The sequence below is a fragment of the Oryza sativa genome, chromosome 2 (assembly GCF_034140825.1).
Source record: "Oryza sativa Japonica Group chromosome 2, ASM3414082v1".
Classification (NCBI taxonomy): domain Eukaryota; kingdom Viridiplantae; phylum Streptophyta; class Magnoliopsida; order Poales; family Poaceae; genus Oryza; species Oryza sativa.
This window is the reverse complement of record NC_089036.1, coordinates 15,661,580-15,684,079: the sequence shown is the minus strand read 5'-3', so window position 1 is coordinate 15,684,079 and position 22,500 is coordinate 15,661,580. Positions and strand designations below refer to the sequence as shown.

The 22,500-nt window shown below is 46.0% G+C and overlaps 3 protein-coding genes and 1 long non-coding RNA gene across 6 annotated transcripts; 3 read left to right on the top strand and 1 right to left on the bottom strand.

The window, feature by feature from the left end:
- The first annotated feature begins 22 nt into the window (after nucleotides 1-22).
- LOC107276414 (histone H3.3) lies at nucleotides 23-890 on the top strand. 2 transcript variants are annotated; one of them, XM_015767661.2, is made up of 4 exons: nucleotides 23-91; nucleotides 222-301; nucleotides 533-623; nucleotides 720-890. In XM_015767661.2, exons 1-4 carry the CDS (start codon nucleotides 23-25, stop codon nucleotides 888-890), a joined length of 411 nt encoding a protein of 136 aa, XP_015623147.2. The 2 variants fall into 2 exon arrangements, with proteins under 2 accessions (XP_015623147.2, XP_025879268.1); XM_026023483.1 differs by having other exon boundaries at nucleotides 23-100; nucleotides 237-301.
- A 4,216-nt stretch (nucleotides 891-5,106) lies between these two features.
- On the top strand, nucleotides 5,107-6,659 carry LOC136355238 (uncharacterized). The gene is made up of 2 exons (XM_066307627.1): nucleotides 5,107-5,958; nucleotides 6,252-6,659. The coding sequence occupies exons 1-2, from the start codon at nucleotides 5,107-5,109 to the stop codon at nucleotides 6,657-6,659; spliced, it is 1,260 nt and encodes a 419-aa protein (XP_066163724.1).
- A 5,966-nt stretch (nucleotides 6,660-12,625) lies between these two features.
- Nucleotides 12,626-19,477, bottom strand: LOC112937976 (uncharacterized). Of its 2 annotated transcripts, XR_010739164.1 has the most exons (5): nucleotides 19,041-19,477; nucleotides 14,524-15,039; nucleotides 13,591-13,736; nucleotides 13,433-13,468; nucleotides 12,626-13,148 (listed from the first exon to the last, which is right to left on the bottom strand). It is a non-coding gene; the product is annotated as an uncharacterized lncRNA (long non-coding RNA). The 2 variants fall into 2 exon arrangements; XR_010739163.1 differs by lacking the exons at nucleotides 14,524-15,039; nucleotides 19,041-19,477 and having other exon boundaries at nucleotides 13,591-14,064.
- Nucleotides 19,478-20,018: 541 nt separating this feature from the next.
- Nucleotides 20,019-22,165, top strand: LOC107276524 (histone H3.3). The gene is made up of 5 exons (XM_026023482.2): nucleotides 20,019-20,108; nucleotides 21,028-21,097; nucleotides 21,198-21,307; nucleotides 21,564-21,654; nucleotides 21,752-22,165. The coding sequence occupies exons 2-5, from the start codon at nucleotides 21,029-21,031 to the stop codon at nucleotides 21,920-21,922; spliced, it is 441 nt and encodes a 146-aa protein (XP_025879267.1). The 5' UTR covers nucleotides 20,019-20,108; nucleotide 21,028; the 3' UTR covers nucleotides 21,923-22,165.
- The last annotated feature ends 335 nt before the right edge of the window (nucleotides 22,166-22,500 follow it).

Genomic DNA, 22,500 nt, shown 5'->3' with positions numbered 1-22,500 from the left:
CGTGCGCATGGTTTGCTGCAGGATGGCTCGTACTAAGCAGATTGTTCGCAAGTCCACGGGAGGAAAGGCGCCTAGAAAGCAACTCGTCGCTGCTATACATGTACAATATATCCTTCACCTCCACAATACATTATTTAATAGTTTACCGAACATAATTTTTTTTTGCTTCGCTTGCCAACACGTGCGTTGATGTATATATATTACAATCGATCGACATGCAGGCCGCCGCTCGTAAGTCTGCTCCGTGCATTGGAGGAGTTAAGAAGCCACACCGATACCGTCCTGGGACCGTAGCCCTTAGGTATGTAACCTTAGGTATATACATATTCACAATTTTTTTCGTCTAATTTCACGCTGGTTGTTCCTTTATTTCAATAATAGAATTCAATCCAGCATCTCCGCGTTTTCTTTCTGTTGTATCGATCGAACTCTGATGAAGCAAATTGTTTGAGGAAAATTTCAGAGCAATGTTTTCCATACCATCACATGCTTAACCCTCATGAAGACTGAAGTAATTTTGCTCCAACTGCAGGGAGATCCGAAAGTATCAGAAGAACACAGAGCTGCTGATAAGGAAGCTGCCGTTCCAGAGGCTCGTCAGGGAGATCGCACAGCTCTTCAAGGTAACCAAACGTTTAAATTATGTCGATCGATTCATTCTATTCTAAGGATGCTTGTATGTACGTTAATTGATTTTTGCGATGTTTTGGTGGGTGCAGCACGACATGAGGTTCCAGAGCCACGCGGTGCTGGCACTGCAGGAGGCGGCGGAGGCGTACCTGGTGGGTCTGTTCGAGGACACCAACCTCTGCGCCATCCACTCCAAGCGCGTCACCATCATGTCCAAGGACGTTCAGCTTGCCAGGAGGATTCGTGGCGAGAGGCTCTAATTCCACCCAACCTCACACTGCATGGGCCTCTGATTCACATACTGCTGCTATTCGACAACATATATGATACTAGCTTATATCAGTTACGCTAGTTGTTACGCCGCGAACCTAATTGTCGGCCATTAATTTGTTTAGTTTCCGTTCAATATTATAAATACTACTCGTATGCCAAGTTAATTAAGCTACTGGTGTGCAAGTTCTACTTGATGGTATATTCCACAAACTTTAATTTGAAGGCAATTTTGTTGGGACCCCAACTTAATTCCCTCTCCCTCTGCTAGACCAGAATAGGATCATGCTACACAGAATACAAAAATAACACACCACTGTTGGTACTTGATACGCTCACAAATAAATCAGCAAGCGCACGGATTCCATTGTAGCATTTCACCTCAGAGTATTCCAAATGTACTGAATCATGGGGATTCCATTGTAGCACCTTACCTTAGAGTATTCCAAGAGATAAGAGTATTAATTCACAGGGAACATGTGTATAGCGTAAGAATAGTACTTTATCTAAGTACAACAACTAATGGTAGGTTTAGGCCATAGATGATTCCTATGGGTTAATTTACTAAACTATCGATGGCTTCAGGCACCGACTCCCCCGGTCTACCAAGCAGAGTCCGGACTACGGCTCTATAATGTACTTGAACATTGAAGGATATGACTATCACCTCCTGCTGTCTACTTCACTTTCCGTGGAGTACGCAACAAATGAAGATAACCGCTAACCTAGATAGCATGTCTAAGTTATTGATTACTACTCTACTATATTGTGCAGGAACTTCCTTCTTTATTAAGAGTCCTAGTACTAAAGCACTCAATAATAATACTAAGCGAGGAACCCGCAAAGATAGGAATATATGTCACTTAAGCAAATAAATTAAATACCATATAGACGTCTCGAATACTTACTTCATTCAAAGAGCATCCGTCGAGGTACAAGCGAGAGAAGAAAGCCGATAACTTCAGTGCTTCTCCGAAACTCCAGTGGAAGAATGTCGACAAACCCAACATTTGGGACACTCCTTCCGGAGCTCCCCCTCACTCTCTACCTAATTCCACATACTAAAGTGATGCCTAGAATATAAAAATGAGTTGTACTCCACTTTGTTGTGCATTTGGAAAGTGAGTGAGCTTATCCTATTATAGCTTCCAATTATTGTTGGAATGTCGGTTGTGGAGGTCGGTTCATCCACAACCGCCATCACCAACTAATGGGCAGCTGCCATGTGCAAGGAAGCAGCCGGGGCCGCCAAGGCTGGTTCGGCCGAACCACCTCCACCACCTTCGGCCACTAACTTTTCCTAGTAGATTATAGGTTGGCCCCTATGACGGTTGGCAGTGGATTGGCTCAAATTCAGACGATTTAGAATGACATGTGGGCCATCGGATGTAACATAACCAAAAGTGTGTTTCTTAGGTAATTTCCTAAAAGTTTACCACCTAAACCGGAAACCTTAAGCGCGGCCTGTTCACTTTGATGCCAAAAAAATCTTACCAAATTTTGGCAATTTTGGCAACTCGCCAAAATTTTGTTAGGATTTCTTATATAGTTACCAAAATTTGGCTGCAAACTAAATGTAGCCACTTTTTTTTTGTTAACTTTACCAAAATTTGGTAAGGTTGAAAATGGCATCAAAGTGAACATGCCCTTAAAACCTTTCCATTGCAGTTCTAGAATAAAATAAAACATAGAGTGTGCTTGCATTTTTTGCATGATTGTTTTGGTGTGATTTGAGTTCTTTGTGTGTTTTTGGATTTTAAATGCACTTCATAATAGGTCTCGTGTGCATTACTTAAAACTAGAAGCAAATCTATTGTTTCAATATAGTTGGTACACACTAACAATTATTAGAAGCTAAACCTCAACATGCAAGCATACCACATGATCACCCACTAGCAATTACTATTCAAACCCATTTAAAATCCATGCAAGCATGCTACATCTTCACTCACTAACAATTACACATCATTTACAATATTATATTATAGAGATCAACAAGTATGCATCTAATCATCTTCCACACATTATTTTCTCAACATTTCAACTTTCATCATTTCGACAATATTTAACGTATACTCATCCATGAATACTGCAGCAAAGTGCGGAGTATCACATAGTAATTAAAGTAAATGACCCTACATCTAATATGGAAAATCATTTCCTAAAATTATTATGACTTAAAATTACAACATGACATATGTTAGAATCCATCATCTAAATTGGCAATTCACCTGAATACATCTCATGAATACAAAATTATATAATTACATTTACTCATACATAATTCATATTTCACCTTAACCTTTGTTTATTATGACACAAAATATGCATACATGCAACTTATGAAAACATGAAAGATAGAAATCAAGCATAACAACAACATCTAAGGTCATACATAAGCTAGTTATAATTTTATTTAGCATTTAGTTGCATCTTAACAATAAAACATATATGTAATGTCAAGCCTATATAAAATCTTAAAAGTAAGTGGTGCAAGATAAAATCATGTAAAAATTCATACAAATGCTACTCAACCTCTGCAACTCACTGGTATTTTTTTTCATAATTTTATCTCTACATTTAGAACCTCAATTAACTTGGTCAAAGCAGTAAAAAACTAAAAATATAATTTATTCAGAACCTTAGTAGAAGAAATGTGAGGGGCATGATGTGGAGAAAATATGGTTTCTTGAAGTTGAGGAAATGATGCCACTGTCTTGATGACAGCCATGAAGTCTTCTAACTTTGCGGCGGTGGTTTCTGTTTCTCGCAGAACGGGAGATGGAGAAACATGCGTTACTGAGCTGGGGGGCACACTAGTACAAAAACAATTTTTCTGTGCGAGCCAAAACCTACTTTCATGTGTGGAAGCCTGGCCCGTCTGTGCCAAAAGGTCTACGAAATCTGATTTTTCTGTGCGGGTGGTGTACCCGCACGCGAAAATTGGATTTTCGCGTGCGGGTGCTTATGTCGCCCGGAAGGAAAACTAAAAATCCAAAAAAAATATAAAAATAAAAAAAAATCAAAACCCTGGGAATCCGATGGCGGAGGCGCGAATCTGGTCAGCGCACGTGCGCGCTAGGCTGGTGGCGCTGCTCCCGTTCGCCTCTTCCTCATCATCGGCGGGGACGGCGCAGATTCGGCCGTTGTGGGGCCGAGGACCCCGCTCCCGGCCACCTCCTCCTCGGCATCGTCGTCGCCGCGGATCCGCACCTCCCGTTGTCGCCGGCAGAACTGTTGTCATCGTCGCCCTGCCCGAGGCCCGCCGTGGTAGTCCCCGCGGTCGCCGACGACAGCTCCACCCTCCCTGTGGTCGCCGGCTACGGATCCAGCCGCCCGAGGCCCCGCGACGGCGGATCTAACACTGTTTTCGGTGCTACCGTTGACGGGAGACCACTGCTGCCAACCTAGCCGTCGTCATCATCTTCACCCTGCCCGAGGCCGGCCGTCGTCGTCCTTGCAGTTGCCTGCGATGGATCCGCCCTCCCTGTGGTGGCCGGTGATGGATCCACTCTACAAACGGTTGCCGGCGACGGATCCAGCCACTAGAGGCCGAGCCTCTTGCGGATCCCCATCTTCGGATCCGGCGGCCGCACGAGCACCTCTCCACCGCCTTCACAGCCGCACCCGTCGTTGGGTCCGACGCCCGCCACCGCGCCTCTCCATCTCCTGAGCCGTCGCCGTCGGTCGCCGTTGGAAAGTGGGAGAAGGTAGAGGTAAGTTAGTGGTGAGGGATGTCATGTGGGGCCGCACCTATACAAGGAAGGGCCACAAGATCAGGGGCGCTGAAGGCGCGCCGTCGACGCCGTATACGCGATCACGCGCGGCTAAGCAGGATTAGCGCATGGATTTGAAAACAGAAGGATCAATCAGATCCTTAGTAATAGGAATAATTAGTTACAATGATTTGATTAGCGCCAAGAATTAAGGCCCGAGAGCCTACTTAAGTTTTGTATTCAGAATTTGGAAGAAATGGAGTTGATCACAAACTTTCTATTCTTCCTCTTTGCCTCTGTCTATCGGTGCTGAGGGGGAAAACCTCGCCCAACATCACGGCGCGTGGCTACGAACTCTGTAGCCGAGGGCCAGCTACCCTATCACAACTTGGTATCACGATCCAGGCCATCCTTGCCGCGCCGCGCTACACCACCTCCACAGCCACCACGCTCCAGTTCCGCTCCAACGACGCCGTAGCGATCGACCACCATGGGAGACGCAGCTATCCAAGCATCACTGGAAGCCCTCACCGCCACCATCAAGTCGCTGCAAGCCTCCGTCGAGGCAAACTCACAGGCCATTCAACTCCTCAACAATCAGTGCACTGGGTCTACAAGCGGCAGGACAAGCTCGGGCGAACACACCCAAGATCGACCGCCAAGGTTTCAGAAGCTCGACTTTCCGTGGTACGACGGCAAGACTGATCCACTCGCCTTCATCAACCGATGCGAGTCCTACTTCTACCAGCAACACGTCATGGAGGAGGAGAAGGTATGGATGGCTTCGTACAATCTCGAGGATGGTGCGCAAATGTGGTTCATACAAGTCCAGCGAGAGGAAGGCACACCGTCTTGGCGTCGCTTCACCGAGCTACTTCATTTGCGCTATGAACCGCCGCTCCATTCCAACCCCCTGGGCGAACTTGCAGCCTGCAAGCGTACAGGGTCCGTGGTGGAGTACCAGGACCGTTTCGAGGCGCTGCTGCCACGCGCCGGCCACCTCACGGAAGCACAGAAGGTGCAGCTCTTCACCGCTGCACTACAACCTCCGCTCAGCCTCGACGTCGAGATTCACAATCCCAACTCGCTCGCCCACGCCATGAGTTTGGCCCGCAAACTGGAGCTGCGAGCGCAATGCGCCGCACCACCAGTCCGACAACAACGAGATCGGCTCCCACCGCCGGCACCACGTCTCGCCTTGCCTGCGCCAAACGCTCAGCCGCCGACGGCCATCGTGGAAGGCCGTCCTGTCAAGTGCCTGTCACAGACCAAGATGGAGGAGCGTCGTCGACTCGGTCTCTACTACAACTGCAACGAAAATTTTGGCCGCGGCCACAACAAGGTATGCTAGCGCCTATTTTTGCTGGAAACTGCAGACGACACCGACGACGAGTCTCAAGACGACGACGACAGCGAGCCGCACATCTCCCTCCACGCCATCGTCGGGATCCGCCTCAGCGCCACCATGCAGCTGCACATCAAGATCAGCGACACGACCCTATTGGCGCTACTCGACTCGGGCTCCACCAACAATTTCATCTCCGAGGACGCAGCCGCACGCACGGCCATGACGCTACACCGACGCGCTCGCATGAAGGTGACCGTCGCGAATGGGGAGCGAGTTCCCTGCCTCAGCGTACTCTGGCAAGCAGCGTCGTCATCAATGGGGACACCTTCACGGCCGACCTATTCGTCTTACCGCTGGCCGGCTATGACGTCGTCCTCGGCACCAACTGGCTCGCGTCTCTGGGGCCGATTCTCTGGGATTTCGCCTCCCGGACTATGTCATTTTGGCGCAGCGACCGTCAAGTTCGCTGGCAGGGCGTGGCAGGACAGGAGACGACATCACTCCACACCACCACAGCCGGCGACAACCTGCTCGACGCACTGCTCTTCGCGTTCGCTGATGTTTTCTCCGAGCCTCAAGGCCTTCCTCCACCACGGAGCCGCGACCACAGCATCGTCCTCTCCCCGGGTGCCCAGCCGGTGGCTGTTCGGCCTTACAGGTACCCGGCCACACACAAGGATGAGCTCGAACGATAGTGCAAGGTCATGATGGAGCAAGGGATCATTCGTCGGAGCTCTTTGGCGTTTTCTTCACCGGTCCTACTCGTCAAGACAGCCGACGCGACGTGGCGTTTCTGCGTCGACTACCGCCCTCAATGCCATCACCGTTAAGGACGCTTTTCCTATCCCGGTCGTCGACGAACTACTGGACAAACTTCATGGCGCCAAGTTCTTCACCAAACTCGATCTCCGTTCAGGGTACCACCAGGTCCAGATGAATCCAGCAGATGTCGCCAAGACGGCGTTCCGCACACACGACGGACTGTACGAGTTCCTGGTGATGCCGTTTGGACTTTGCAAGGCGCCGGCCACATTCCAAGCATTGATGAACGACGTCCTGCGGCCGTTTCTTCATCGGTTCGTCCTTGTCTTCTTCGACGACATTCTCATATATAGTGTCACGTGGGCAGACCATCTCCGACATCTCCGGGCCGTCCTCGACACTCTCCAACAACATTGGCTATTCGTCAAGCGTTCCAAGTGCGCGTTTGGGGTCTCCTCCATCTCCTACCTAGGCCATATCATCACCGAGTCCTGCGTCGCCATGGATCCCGCCAAGGTACAGGCCGTCCGTGACTGGCCCCAACCACGGTCTGTTCAAGCTGTGCGCGGCTTCCTCGGCTTGACGGGCTACTACCGCAAGTTCGTCCGCGACTACGGCACCATAGCTGCACCACTAATAGCACTGCTCAAGAAAGAGGGGTTCCTGTGGAACGACGACGCGACCACGGCATTCCAGGCGCTCAAGACGGCTATCACATCGGCGTCGGTCCTGGTTTTGCCCGACTTCACCAAGCCATTCGTCGTCGAATGCGACACATCGTCCCATGGGTTCGGCACCGTACTCATCCAAGACAAGCACCCGGTTGCCTATTTCAGCAGGCCGGTCGCACCTCGACACCGATCTCTCGCGGCATACGAACGTGAACTGATCGGCCTCGTCCATGCCATTAGGCATTGGCGGCCATATCTGTGGGGACGCCGTTTCTTGGTACGCACGGACCACTACAGTTTAAAGTTTCTCCTCGACCAGCGTCTCGCAAAAATCCCACAACACCACTGGGTCGGCAAGCTCCTTGGGTTCGACTTCACTGTGGAATACAAGCCGGGTGCCTTGAACACGGTGGCCGATGCCCTCTCACGTCGCGACACCGACGACGGCATGATCCTCGCCATCTCTGCGCCACGGTTCGACTATGTCGAGCGACTCTGGCAAGCACAGGATACCGATCCTGCCATCAGGGCCTTGGGGGATGAGATCCAAGCCGGCACACGCGCGGCGCCTTGGTCACTGATAGACGGCATGGTGGCGTTCGACGCACGTCTATACATACCACCGTCCTCCCCACTGCTCCTAGAGTTGCTGACTGCCATCCACGACGACGGCCATGAGGGGGTGCAGCGCACCATCCACCGCATCCGGCGCGACTTCCACATCCCCAACGTCCGCCGAATGGTACAGGACTACATCAAGGCATGCGCCACGTGCCAGAGGTACAAGTCAGAACATCTTCACCCGGCTGGACTGCTCATGCCCCTACCGGTACCGATGGCTGTCTGGGCCAACATCGGCCTCGATTTTGTGGAGGCACTGCCGCGCGTAGGATGGAAATCCGTCATCCTCACGGTCGTCGACCGCTTCAGCAAGTACTGCCACTTCATCCCCCTGGCGCATCCATACACTGCTGAGTCGGTTGCCCAAGCCTTCTTCACCGACATTGTGCGTCTGCATGGCGTACCGCAGTCCATGGTCTCCGATCGTGACCCAGTGTTCACTTCCTTGTTCTGGCGAGAACTGATGCGACTCATGGGCACCAAGCTACACATGATGACAGCATTCCACCCGCAATCCGACGGCCAGACAGAGGCGGCCAACCGAGTCATCGTCATGTACCTCAGGTGCTTCACCGGCGACCAGCCGCGACAATGGATCCACTGGCTGCCATGGGCCGAGTACACCTACAACACGGCGTACCAAACGTCACTACGGGATACCCCGTTTTGCGTGGTGTACGGCCGCGACCCACCAACCATCCGTTCATATGAACCAGGTGAAACACGGATGGCGGCAGTAGCTCGCAACATGGAAGACAGGGACAAGATCCTAGCTGACATACGCTACCGGCTGGAGCAAGCACAAGCAGTTCAAAAGGCCTTCTACGACCGGCACCACCGCGACGTCTCCTACCAGGTCAGTGACTGGGTATGGCTGCGTCTACGCCACCGCGAACCGGCCTCGCTTCCTCAAGTCACAAAAGGCAAGCTAAAGCCAAGATTTTTTGGCCCCTACCAAGTCAATGAGCTCATCAACAACCTTGCCGTGCGGCTGGCACTACCACCGCGCACTCGTCTTCACGATGTGTTCCACGTCAGCCTTCTCAAGAAGTTTGTGGGAATGCCGCCGGACGCACGACCACCACTGCTGGCCATCCACAACGGTGCTGCCATCCCAGAACCTGAACGTGCTACCCGCATGCGGCTTGCTCGAGGAGTGCGACAAGTCCTCATCGAGTGGAAGGGAGAACCGGCAACATCGGCAACATGGGAAGATGTGGATACCTTCATGGATCGCTATCCAGCATTCTAGCTCGAGGACGAGCTGCTCGTCGAGGGAGGGAGAGATGTCATGTGGGGCCGCACCTATACAAGGAAGGGCCGCAAGATCAGGGGCACTGAAGGCGCGCCGTCGACGCCGTATACGCGATCACGCGCGGCTGAGCAGGATTAGCGCGTGGATTTGAAAACAGAAGGATCAATCAGATCCTTAGTAATAGGAATAATTAGTTACAATGATTTGATTAGCGCCATGAATTAAGGCCCGAGAGCCTACTTAAGTTTGTATTCAGAATTTGGAAGAAAAGGAGTTGATCACAAACTTTCTATTCTTCCTCTTTGCCTCTGTCTATCGGTGCTGAGGGGGAAAACCTCGCCCAACATCACGGCGCGCGGCTACGAGCTCCGTAGCCGAGGGCCAGCTACCCTATCACACAACGCACTTGACAAGGGAGAGGAGATAAGGCTGTGGAATGAGAGGTGAGGAGATAAAGAATGGGACTTAAAAATTTTGAAATTGATGAGAGGGAAGATAGGAGGGGGAATAGACTTGTAGGCGGGCCTTTAAGAGGTCTGCACGCGAAGATTGATTTTCGTATGCGGCCCCTTAAGAGGTCCACCTGCAAAAATAGGCTTATTTTTACGTGCGGACCATTAAGAGGCCTGCCTGCGAAAATCAATTTTCTAAAGAGCTCCTTGTATAGGAAAATCGATTTTGTGCTGTCTATCTGCAATCTAAAGAGCTCCTTGTACAAGAAAATCGTTTTTGGTAATAGTCGCGGGGCGGGAGGCTACGTACAAATGGGCTCATGGGCTCTCTCGTTTGGACTGTTCTGATCCATACCATTGGGATTTGGGTGCATCCAAACCTTTGAGATTTCATACAATGATTGACGTTTTTTTTATGACGTGGATGAACTACAGGATAGGAAATTGGGTAATAACTACATTAAGTGAGGATCACTTATAGATTTATAGGATTTGGCGAGAAAAAATGAAGTAAGTTGACAACCTCCTCCCTCTTTTCTCTGAATTTGATGACGCTCTCTCTCGTGGCCCGATCTTCTAATAAGGGGATAACTCTCGCTTTGATCGAGTGCGACGTTTGCGACGTGGCTACCAACCAGAACAAGTCCATTCATACTTGGTTGTATTCATATATTTGATGGTCACATCAGAATCCCTTTCCCATTCTTCAAGTATTTGCTTTCTTCTTCGTCGTTAGCGACTCAATCTCGTACGATGTGGGATATTACACTTAGCTAGGACGATTAATTCTCCTTTCAGTGAGTGAGCAAGCTTCATGGGATCGTATGTCTCGCGGCGATGGCGGGAGGATGAAGCAAGAAGGAAGAGGGAGATGGAGTTAGGAGGGTACAAAAGATTGCTCGATCTGGTGTAAATTGTAATTCAACCTGGACGTGGAAAAGGCCATCACATTTTTTAAGGGACTTCCGACCTAGACCTAATAGAAGGGGAAGGGGGAACGTTGGAAGCAGAAACCAAACATATTCGGTAGCAAAGATGCAAATTGGACTAGGGGCCATGCATACTACCAAAGATGTTTGTACGTTGCAACGGGTGAAGACAATTTCCACGATTGATAAAAACTTTACCAATTTAAATGACAAACAAAAAAACAAAACAATGACAAAACAAAGTCATAAATCATATATAGTATTAAACCCGGTTGCACTCGCTTCATGCATCATCACATGAAGAATCTTTTATGTACACCTTTCCATAGTCTCAGAAATCGATCGGGTGGCTATTCCATAAGTTGACGTTTATGTTTTCTGCTATATGTCATCGATCAAAGATTGAAATTTTGACTATTCAATTAGTAAAAGAATTTAACTGTAGATGGAAAACATTTGCAAAGTAACACTCTTGCCCCATACACACCTTAATGATAATTTTTAAAAAAATATTTATGAGGAGAGAAATTTGGAAGAAAAATGAGGGAAAAAGAGAAAAGGAGGAGAAAATAGAGGAGATTGAAAGGGGAGGAAGAGGACATGATGATTGGGAGAAAAGAAAAGGAGAAATAGCAAAAAAAAAAAAGGAGAGAGAGAGAGAGAAGACGTCGATCGGGGAGAGGCGCGCAGTGCGGGATGGAGCATCAAGGTGGTGTGAGCCGGTTGGATTAAGCTGGGTGGAGTCACTTCGAATTGGATACGGTGACATAGAACTAACTCAAACACTTATGACATACTCCCTCCGTTTCATATTATAAGACTTTCTAGCATTGTTCATATTCATATAGATGTTAATGAATGTATGCTATAAAGTTTTATACTCCCTCCGTTTCTAAATATTTGACACCTTTGACTTTTTAGCACATGTTTGACCGTTCATCTTATTCAAAAACTTTTGTGAAATATGTAAAACTATATGTATACATATAAGTATATTTAACAATGAATCAAATGGTAGGAAAAGAATTAATAATTACTTAATTTTTTTAATAAGACGAATGGTCAAACATATTTAAAAAAAGTCAACGGCGTCAAATATTTAGAAATGGAGGGAGTAATATGAAATGGAGGGAGTACCAAAATTTTAGCGGAATCTTTAATTTTTAGAATAGTATAGATAGAGATATAATATTTAATTTGAGTATAAGTAATATCTCTTAATTTAATTCCATACTAGTAAGAGTGCACGTGCAAGGCACGTTCCCGCACTATATATCATAGTAAACATATAAACACAATCAAATTTATATGGTTTTCCGACGACGTGTAACACACAGGACATATAAATACAAAATTTAATATTAATATGCCACATAACTCTCCCTTTACACTAACTATAAAAATGAAGGACATCTAATGATACCAAATATACAATTTTTTTCATAGCTTGATAAATGTTTGGAAACCTCGAGCAACAGATCTATCTATTTTACATTCAAACAACTCCATCTAATGATACCAAATATGTAATTTTTTTCATAGCTTGATAAATGTTTGGAAACCTCGAGCAACAGATCTGTCTATTTTACATTCAAACCACAACACTATGCAATAAAGTGTCTAATTAGAAAAAGAAAAGGAAGGAGTTCACATTATTCTATAGTATAGCTTCCTTGGTCACCTGGTTATGCATGTGCACATATATGCCTACATGTCTGATGTGATTCTATACTTATTAGCAGAGTTGTATTGTATAAAAACCAAATAATAGTCAGTATTGCTGTACAACTACTTAACAACGCCAATTTTGGTATACTTGGTTTTGAAATCTGCATTTAAATAGTAGGAGTTACACCTATTGAGTTCACAGTTAAAAACAGCATACCTAGTTAAAGTGTGTACATCTACTGTAAACTAAAATGACATCTTAGAAATAAAATTATGTTTACCTTGAAGCCAAGTGCACATGGATTGGAATTCAATATTTAAGCTTGACAAATATATTAGCCCTCAAATATTCCTAGGGCGACAAATATATTTCAGTATAAAAATAACTTGCTTATAATCTCAGTTAACATAGACCATTTGTTTGTTCAGTTTTATGGATTTCTGCATTGGTCCTTTTGCACTGACTGTCAAGATTGTAAAGCATCACAAAAATGTGGCTGCATTGAAGGGAAAAAAGTTGTCATCTGTGACTACAGAGATGGACTAATTATCCGTGTCAACAGAAACAGTAACCCACAAGCAGATTATGAACAGAAGCATATATCATTTGGAGAGCCTCCATGATCCTTATCTGCTTGAAGGCTGCAAAATACATTTATTGGGCAGGAAGAGCAATCCGTAAAGTAAAGAAGCCATATATCCCAAGACTCTTTTTATCCTGAGGTTAAATCAAATGCAAGGCACCAGAATTCAGAAGCAATGGAGACGCTTCTCTTTTATTTTTGCGAATGAGTGACGGAAGACCAATTTCCACGCAGTTAGCTACCTGCATCCATTACTGTCTTCTGTGAAGGTATATATATAAAAAAAAGAGAGGACGTAGTAAATTGCACTATATACAGCTTAGCAGGAAACATGGTAGCATGCATATACACCTTCAAAGAGTAAAAGCTGCATATAGTTCTGTATATTCAATCTAGTTTTTGGGGCATAAAATTCAGCATATACATCTATATAGAATTTAGCATACGAATCTGAAAGCTGCATAGAATCCACACAATATCCCTTTATAGAGACATAAGTATATTCAATCTAGTTTTTGGGGCATACCTTCGACCGGGGTGATAAACTAATTCTCATGTCACCCTGCAAATAAGTAGAAAATTCTAGACATTGTGCAATGATCTGGCTGTAGAAAAGCACATGTACCAATCTGTTGTGTTGCCACATGTGCGTGAATACCCAAAGAAGATGACATGAATAGTTACCTTGCGGTAGGGTTATCATCATCGAGGAAGGTGCGGACGGGGACAGAATGAAGCCTGAGGAGGTAGCAGCTCAGTATAACTTCAGATAAAAAAAAAGGCAGGATCTTGCAGTGAGATAGCATCTAGCGTGTTAAACAATCTGGTGACTTCTGAAACAAATTCAAGGTTAGAAGTCACCTGACAGAATCTCACCATTGATAACTTAAGAATCTCAAGAAATCCCTTGGTTCGGTTACAACTCTATTAAATAAATGCTGAAGAAAGTTTAATTAAACTACAAATATAAATATGGGGAAATATAAATCTGGGGAGGTGCCTTTAGGTCAATTCCATTCATTTTTCATCACATAAATTTCCATATGTCGCCCTATATGCAAAAGGAGACACATTAATTGTTCGCCACTCATTCCTCCCTTGCCATGACCATCAAGCCCACACACGTCAGAAGCGTCATCTAAGTCGTCCAAATATAGAGTAAATTAATTATCAAAAACAAACATGACCTTTTTATCATTGTACTTATAATCATCTCGTGTGCTTTTGATAAGTCGTTAATATCAAACTTCAGCCACCCCACCAATACCCGGTGCAACGCACGGGCATTTCTCGTTACTTCTTACCACTATAAATTTGGTCTGTATTAAATACCTGACCAAAATTAAACCTGCTACTTCAGTTCAGAAACAATTTGATTGTTCATAATATGCCTTGCAGCTTCTATTACTTGCACCCATTGCACACATATTTTGCTAGATCAAAATTGCCTATGAGAATAAGCTTTAGTGTATCAATCAAGGGACATAACTCATTAAATATTGGTAGGCCTTGATCACCAAGCTGTCTACAAAACCTGAATTAGTTTCATCGATTTCTATAGCACTTAAAAATATATCAAATTAATAACAACATTATTGTCCGCTTGCGTAACATTACCTGAAGGCTGAAGCCACTCTGAATATCTTTTTCTTTCCAAATTTGAAGGCAGAACTCTATGACTTAATCTATGGCATGTTTCTCCTGTGTGTGCCTAATGTAATGCATATGCCCAGTACTGAATGGAATGGACAGTGCAATGCCCTTGAATGTATTCAGCAACCATGTGGCAGGACATAGTATTTCGGAAAATTCTCATAGTGTACCACCACGAAAAAAAATGAAAAATGAGTAATTATCATTTAATATTTATAGAAAACAAATATATAAAAAGCTGTTTAAATACGGAGGTATATAATTCGTAAAAAAGGAATATGAGAAACTGAAGGAAGTAGAAGGTAGGAGAAAATGATTACCAATGAGAATCATTGTTCAGTCACTCCAATATGCACCCGTGATAAACTCACATCAAAATATTAAGCAATCTGAAATTTCTTTCAGTTTTTTCTGCACATTTATATCAACTATTGTATTATTCTGTCCCAAGCATAATGAACTATGTGTAATTTGGAAGACCTGCACAAACATACAAAACTACCATGAAGAGATGGCAAACTTTATCAATATTCATGAGAGCAGCACCATATTTGAAAGCAAGAACAAGCTCAGTGGCTCTGAACATTATCAACAAAGAGTAATAATTAATTTGTAAAGGCAGCTTACATAATAGATTGATATTTCAATATAGTTGGTAAGCTGGAATGGTGAACAATCATATTGAGGCTTCATGTTTCAAGGTAGGCACAAAATCAAGGTGGGTAATCTTTGTCACGCCTTGAAGTTTCCCCTTTTTCTTGTTTTAAAAATTTGTTAAATAAATCGTCTGGAGAAATTGTTCTAATTAACCTAGAGTTGAATCCCTAATTAATAAATGCAACTAATAATTGGAAATAGCGTGGTGGAATTTTTCTTGAGTTCCCCATGCCCTAATGCATTAACAAGATTTTTAGTGGAATTTTCAGAGCCCTATAAATAATTTTAACCAATTAAAAATGAGCAAGTGCAATATTTTTAATCCCAGGAAAATCATTTTCCTCTTTATCTTTTCTTTTCCTTCCTTTTTCTCTTGATGGGCCGTCGGCCCATCTCTCTCCCGCGCCACCTCCCCTTGTTGGGCCGGCCTGTTTCCCCTTCCCCTTCCCTCCGGAACGCCGACAGGTGGGCCCCACCTGTCGGGGTCGTCCCCTTCCTCCAGCCGACCGTGCCCCGGCAGTAACCGCCCGCGCCGCCGTGTTTTCCGCCTCCCCGCCCCCACTCCGCGCCCCGCGCTCGCGCCCACATCGCCGCCCACCTCCTCCACCTCTTCCCGCTCTCGCGCACGCCCAAAAATGGGCGGGATTCGCATTCGAATCCACCTCTCTCTCTCTCTCCACTCCCCACGTCGCCGGCCAAATAGGGGCCATCCTCGGCCGTTTCTGCCCCCAAAGCGCCCATAAAAATCCTCCCTCGAGCTCTCTCTCTCATTTCCCCCATTAACCGTCCACTCCCACGCCCTCTACCGCCGTCGCGCCGCGCTCGCCGAGCTCCGTCGCCGCCGCCCATCTCCGGCCGCGTGCTGTCGCTTCTAGGGCCGCCGCCGTGCCAAGCCGCCGCCGCAAGAGCTTTCCCGGCCGCCGCCTCACGTTGCCGGAATCCCACTGGAGCGCCTCTCTCCTCGCACGCCGGTGAGTCACGCCGTCCACCCCATCTTCGGCCGGTGTTTAAAGCCGCCGTGGTCGTTATCTCCTCTCCTGACGCCTCTCCATCTTCTCCTAGGGTGTCGCCGCCGCCCGTCCGTCCCTCCGCATCGCGGTCATCGCCGCCACCTCCATCCTTCGCGCCGGCCACCGTGCTCATCGGTGAGGAGCTCCTCTCCTCCCTCCTTCCCTCTGTCCCGCACGCGCCGCCACTCTCTGCGCTCGCCATCGCCTTCGGCCGCTGCCGCCGGCCAGTGAGACGTCCGCCGCTGCCTCCCGCACTGCCGCTTTCCGTTGCCGGCGCGCGCTCGCCGCCGCCGCTCCCCATGGCTGGCCGGCCGTCTTTGTGCCGAGCCGAGCCATGCCTAGCCTCACCTACGCCGTCCGATTGGCCTCAGGCCGATCTGTACCGTCGGTCCCGTGGACCGGCGGTGGACCACTCATGTGGTCCCGGTCCACGGTGGACCGGCCACCTCGAGCCGCTGAGATGTGGGGCCCGCTTACCGGCGCCGCCCCCTCCCTTGATGACGTCAGCCCTGGGGATTTATTGCGCAATAATTAATTAAGGGCTTTTCTTTAGTAGTAAAAACACAGTTTATCTTCTAAAATTCATACCTAATTCATCCGAGCTCCGTTTAAGTCCATTCAAGTCTCAGTAAATTCATAAAAATCCCTAGAATCCATTAAAAATGGTTTTGTTTCCTTTTTCAGTAGTCTTATAGTGTGTTTTGCTTGTGTGTTTTGTTTGTCGCGTAGATTTCGGCCGTTTTGTCGATCCGCGGTTCCACGAAGACGTTGATGTGGGCTCATCAGTGCGAAAGGAAGGCAAGTCATGCGTTACAATTCATCATATTGTACCCAATTTACAAATATCCCGCATTTCTATTAAATGTTGCATTCTTTTACAATGTCATGTGGGATGGGTCCCATTACTCAGCCATATATTGTTTACCTTATGCCATTGATAACTTGAGTGTCCAAATGACTAGATGTTGGTTTAGGAAATGCTTAGCTATGTGTAGTTCAACTAGTACACAAATGGGGATCACATTATTACATAGACTTTGACTATGAGCATAGCTTTGGATTGGTGCCACCGCATTGGTGTTAGTTAATTAAAATACACTGAAGGGTGGGCTGTGGGTGCATGGTTTTTCTGGTCGCACCCATGGCAATTAAGGACCGGTTCACGGGAAACCCTAGAAGACTTATCGTGCTTACCACAAGCGGGAGTGGGTAACTGCTTGATCTGAAGTATAGCTCGACCCTTTCCTAGGCACCGGTGGTGAGGGTGGGCATGATGGAGTTGGGTCAGCCGGGGTGTCCAGTTGTCCAGCTGCCGGATTCACCGCGGCGCAAGAGGGGACCGCCCACTGCCCGTTGGGGGTGCGGGTGAAACCTTAGCGTGGTGTGGATGGTTAGGGGAGGGTTATGCGGAGGGTCTTGTCACGATTTCCCCCTTTGCAGTATCATGGTGATACTTCGGGGCATGGCAACATGTGTGGAATTGTGTCTTGTGAGTACAGTTGTACACCTCTGGCCAGAGTAAAACTATTCGAATAGTCGTGCCCGTGGTTATGGGCGATCAACCAGATTCACCGTGATTAGTCTCACCCCTAGTTTAGCTTAATGAACTGGTGTAGTTCAGGTGGTTGGTTGGGCTTGTTGCAACGTGGTGTAGCATTGGACAGTGATTGGTTAATGTTGATTAATTACTACAATTGTTTTACTGTTTTCAACTTCTGCTTTTAAATGCCTGCTTTATGCAAATGAACCCCTAGCCTCCTTTGGTTATATCCTGCATCATACCTCCTCTTCCGGTATGACTTGCTGAGTACAGTGGGTAGTACTCAGTCTTGCTCTCTTTTTCCCCACACCAGAACTGAAAATCTTCCTAGTGGGAGCTGTCTTGTCAAAGTTGGTTTCATCGCCGCCGTCAAGGATTGCCTGTGTGGAGTGGAGTCGCCCCGCTGCTGAAGTCAAGCTTCCCGGTTTAGCTCGCTTTTATCTTTTCGGCTGCATTTGTAATCTTTTCTATTTTTGTAAGACGTGGATCTATATGTCAACAATTGTCATTTGTATATCCTGGCTGGTCCTAGACAGGGATTTAATGCACATTCAGCTTAAAAATTCTGGTTCGTGAATTTATGGGCGTGACAGTAACCTGGGCATAAGTCAAACACCAACATTTATCACCTGCTTTTCGTTGATCAAACCGCTGCAGTATTCTGTGACCAGATCATTCCCTTGTTACATAGAAAGAAGGAAAGACCAAAAGAGGAAAGGGCTTTGGCTTAGGTGTATGAGAAATCTTTGACAATTCCAATGCCATCCCTCTCTCATTCTAACCTGTGCATCATGGTATTCCCCACTGCAAGATTGTTGCGCGTGTGTTCTATGATTACAAACTGAACATCCCATCTTTAGAGACTGGAGCTGGACAAAGCTCAGATAATCATATCCTGTTCGTTTAAAATGTAGCTAACATACCATAGCTTTTTAATAAATAGGAATTCCTGCACAAAAACATTGTTGTTAACAAGCCTGATATCACAGAGAAATGGGTGAACATTTATACTTCAGTGCTGAATTTCTTTTAACGAACATAAATATAAATATAAATGGCAAGCAGAAAATAAAGAAAGAGGAACCAGAATCTGTTGTTGTTGCGCTAGTTAATTGGAAGATCTAAAAACTGCAACAAATGATACTGTATCGAATAATCAATTGAGTATTCCATCAAGCATCTTCCATGCCACATGCATTTTGTGGGAACAAACACCAGAAGGAACAGAAGCAATTGTGAAGTTAAAAGCGAGGAAACCTAGTATTGTGCCGAACCTGGTCTGTACTCTGTAGCGTTGTGGTAGAGCATAATGTTGAAGTGTCGCACCGGCAGTCGTCTCTCTCGTTGAACGTCTCAAGGAAGCGGTGGAAAGTCGGCTTCGGCCGCGGCAGTGGATCTAGGCGCCGGCGCCGGCGGATGGAGTTGAGGTCGGAACCGGCCACGGCGGCTCCGGCGGCAGGGAAGAAGCAGCGGCTCCGGCAGCGGGGATGCGGCGACAGTCTACGCGGGGAAGAAACACCGGCTCCGGCGATGGGGAAGAATCAGCGGCGCCGGCGGCGGGGATGCGGCGACAATCCACGCGGGGAAGAAGCACTGGCTCCGGCGACGGGGAAGAATCAGAGGCTCTGGCGGCGGCAGTCCACGCGGGGAAGATCTCCAGAGAGGATGCAGCGGCGCGGCGGTAGAACATGCGGGGAGGAGGAGCAAGCGAGCGAGGAGGAGGAGAACTGGAGAAGCGAAGTATTCGCGCGTGGGGTGATGTCTTCGCGGGTGGAGGAGGAGGAGCGAAGTATTCGGCGTATTCGGCGTGGATGGATGGATCGTGTGGTGGTGAAATCACTCGCGCAGATGGACGGTAGGGATCAATCCGAATGATTTTGTATGTAGGATTGGAGGTGGACAACTCCTCCTTTTTATATTATAGATATAGATATAGATATAGATATAGATATATATGGCATGATTTGTCTTGATGATCTACAGTGAAAGGAAACAATTTTTATCCAAAGGAGGATTACCATCATAAATTCGCAGGAACCAGGAAATCCTTGTGTTAGTAGCGCCAGCCAATAGCAGTGCGGCGTGCATCGACACCGATCCGTGCCACCACGTAAACAAACCATATCAGCCGTCGATTAATTAAATGCAACGGTAATCAATCGAGCTCTGGTTAAATAAAAACTAATTAATAAGTCGGTTTATGGAACGGTAAATTAGCCCGCCCGATCGCCTATAAATTAGCCCTCTTCTCCGGTCAGATCTGCACACCAAAACATACCTGAGGGGGATTTTCGGAGGCACACACAGCAATAGCAGTTGCTGCACTCGTCGAACTGTGAGAGGTATAAAATAAGTTATCATTTTTTTAATCTAATGAAATTCCTTGTCCTACTAATTAACGTGTTCTTCAATCGATCTCCACACTAGTTAGTTTCCTGTAAATTGTACTAATAATAAGCATCTCTCTGTCTGTAACATCCCGGTTTTCCTCTTTTTTTTTAGTTTGTACGGGTCTTTTAAAATTTGAATTGGTGTTTATTTTCTTAGTTTAACTTAATCGAGATATTTAAACAAGATTAGATTTATTGCGACTAATTAATTATAAAGCCATAATTGCTCGGCCATTTGTTTTTTTTTTCTCAATTTTGACGAAAAATGTCTTACTTTCATGCATATCTAAAGACTTTTTAGGCTTGCTCTCTACACTTTTCGAACCATGTTTCAGAGTTCCAAATTTATTCCAAGAATTTATTGGCAAATATCCGCATTGTCCTTTTTGACCCTTCTTCTTCCCCTTCTCCTTTTCTATTTTCTTCCCAATTCTTCGCAACTTGTAACCTCCCTTCCTGATCCGGACTCTTCTCCTCTACTCCAAAGACCCGAAACACTGTTGTCACCGGTTTGTTTCCAGAATTGTTAGCCGTTGAATCATCGCCCCTCCACCTCTTCTACCCTCTTCAAATCTGTTGGGCCAATCAAGCGCCACCATTATTCATCTACGACGCTAATTAAGGTGTTCTTTTTTTTTTCTGGATTAGAATTTTTTTTTTGTTCTTGGCGCTAATTAAGGTCTTAAGTCTAATCTTAATTAACATTATTATTATTTCGTGAACGTTGTAATTAAGTTTTTGGATCTGCGTGAGGTTTGTAAACCGCAGAGCTCCCGCCGTTCTTGTTCATATTATAGGGTCTTCAAAATTGTTGTCTTAGCGTTATAGCCAATGTGGATAATGTGCATATTCTTGTCTATATGGATTGCAGGATGGCTCGTACTAAGCAGACAGCTCGGAAATCCACGGGAGGAAAGGCCCCTAGAAAGCCACTCCGTGCTGTATGTACAAATGCTTTGCCAAAAATGATTACTACAATACTAATTAATTTTGTTTCACTTGTGAACGATGCATCTTTACAATTAATCGATCGACATGCAGATAGCCGCTGTTATGCCTGCTCCGTCCAGCAGAGGAGTCGCTCGAAAGTCCGTTCCGTTCATCGGAGTTAAGAAGCCTCGTCGACACCGTCCTGGAACCGTAGCCCTTAGGTAGATACATGATTCTTTTCTTCAATGATGACAGAATTCAATCCAGCATCTATGTCAAAGATGTACATGTCCCAGCGCCACGCTATAGCTGTTTTTTATCTTCTAAAGAACTGAACGATGAAGCAAATTAATTAATTGTTTGAGCGATCTTTCCATAGCATATATGCATGCATGCTTAACTCTCTCCATAAGTAATTCTGCTGCAGTTATATTATATTATATTTATTTGAATTATATCATATATATACGATTGCAGGGAGATCCGAAAGTATCAGAAAAACACGGAGCTGCTGATAAGGAAGCTGCCGTTCCAGAGGCTCGTCAGGGAGATCGCACAGCACTTCAAGGTAACCAAACGTTTAAATTATGCCGATCGATTCATTCTATTCTAAGGATGCTTGTACGTACGTTAATTGATTTTTGCGATGTTTTGGTGCGGTGCAGCACGACATGAGGTTCCAGAGCCACGCGGTGCTGGCGCTGCAGGAGGCGGCGGAGGCGTACCTGGTGGGTCTGTTCGAGGACACCAACCTCTGCGCCATCCACTCCAAGCGCGTCACCATCATGTCCAAAGACGTTCAGCTCGCCAGGAGGATCCGTGGCGAGAGGCTCTGAACCCCGCTTTACAATGGCCTGATTCATATCTGCTACTTCTACTGTTCTACAGATATATAGGGCGGGCGAACTTAATTGATGTTTGTTTGTTTAGTTTCTGTTCAACATTATGAGTACTCGTCAGCTAGCAAATAGCCGTGACTTATGACAAGTTAAGCCTCAAAATTTCATTTGCAGCCAATTTCGTTTGAGTTTTCCTGTTACTCTTACGAATATAATCTCTCCTACGAATACACAAGAGAATCTCTTGTGTGTCACTAACTTTTTCGCTCGTCTAGCAATTTTGAATTTATTATGCTAGCAAATTAAGTGCATGTGCGTTGCTAAGGAAATAAATTTATGGTTGCAAACAAAACTGAATGCTCCAATAAATTCAAGTAAACAACATGATTATTACATTGCTAAAACATGTAAATGATATTTACAAATTACATATATACTAGCTGGGTGTCCGTGCGTTGCAACGTGAAATAATATATATCAATTTCAAATTATATGAGGTGAAAAGATGTTAAATAATCATTGAGTGAAAATTTGTTGAACACGGTTAAAAATCTGGCAAATCGAAGAGACTACAA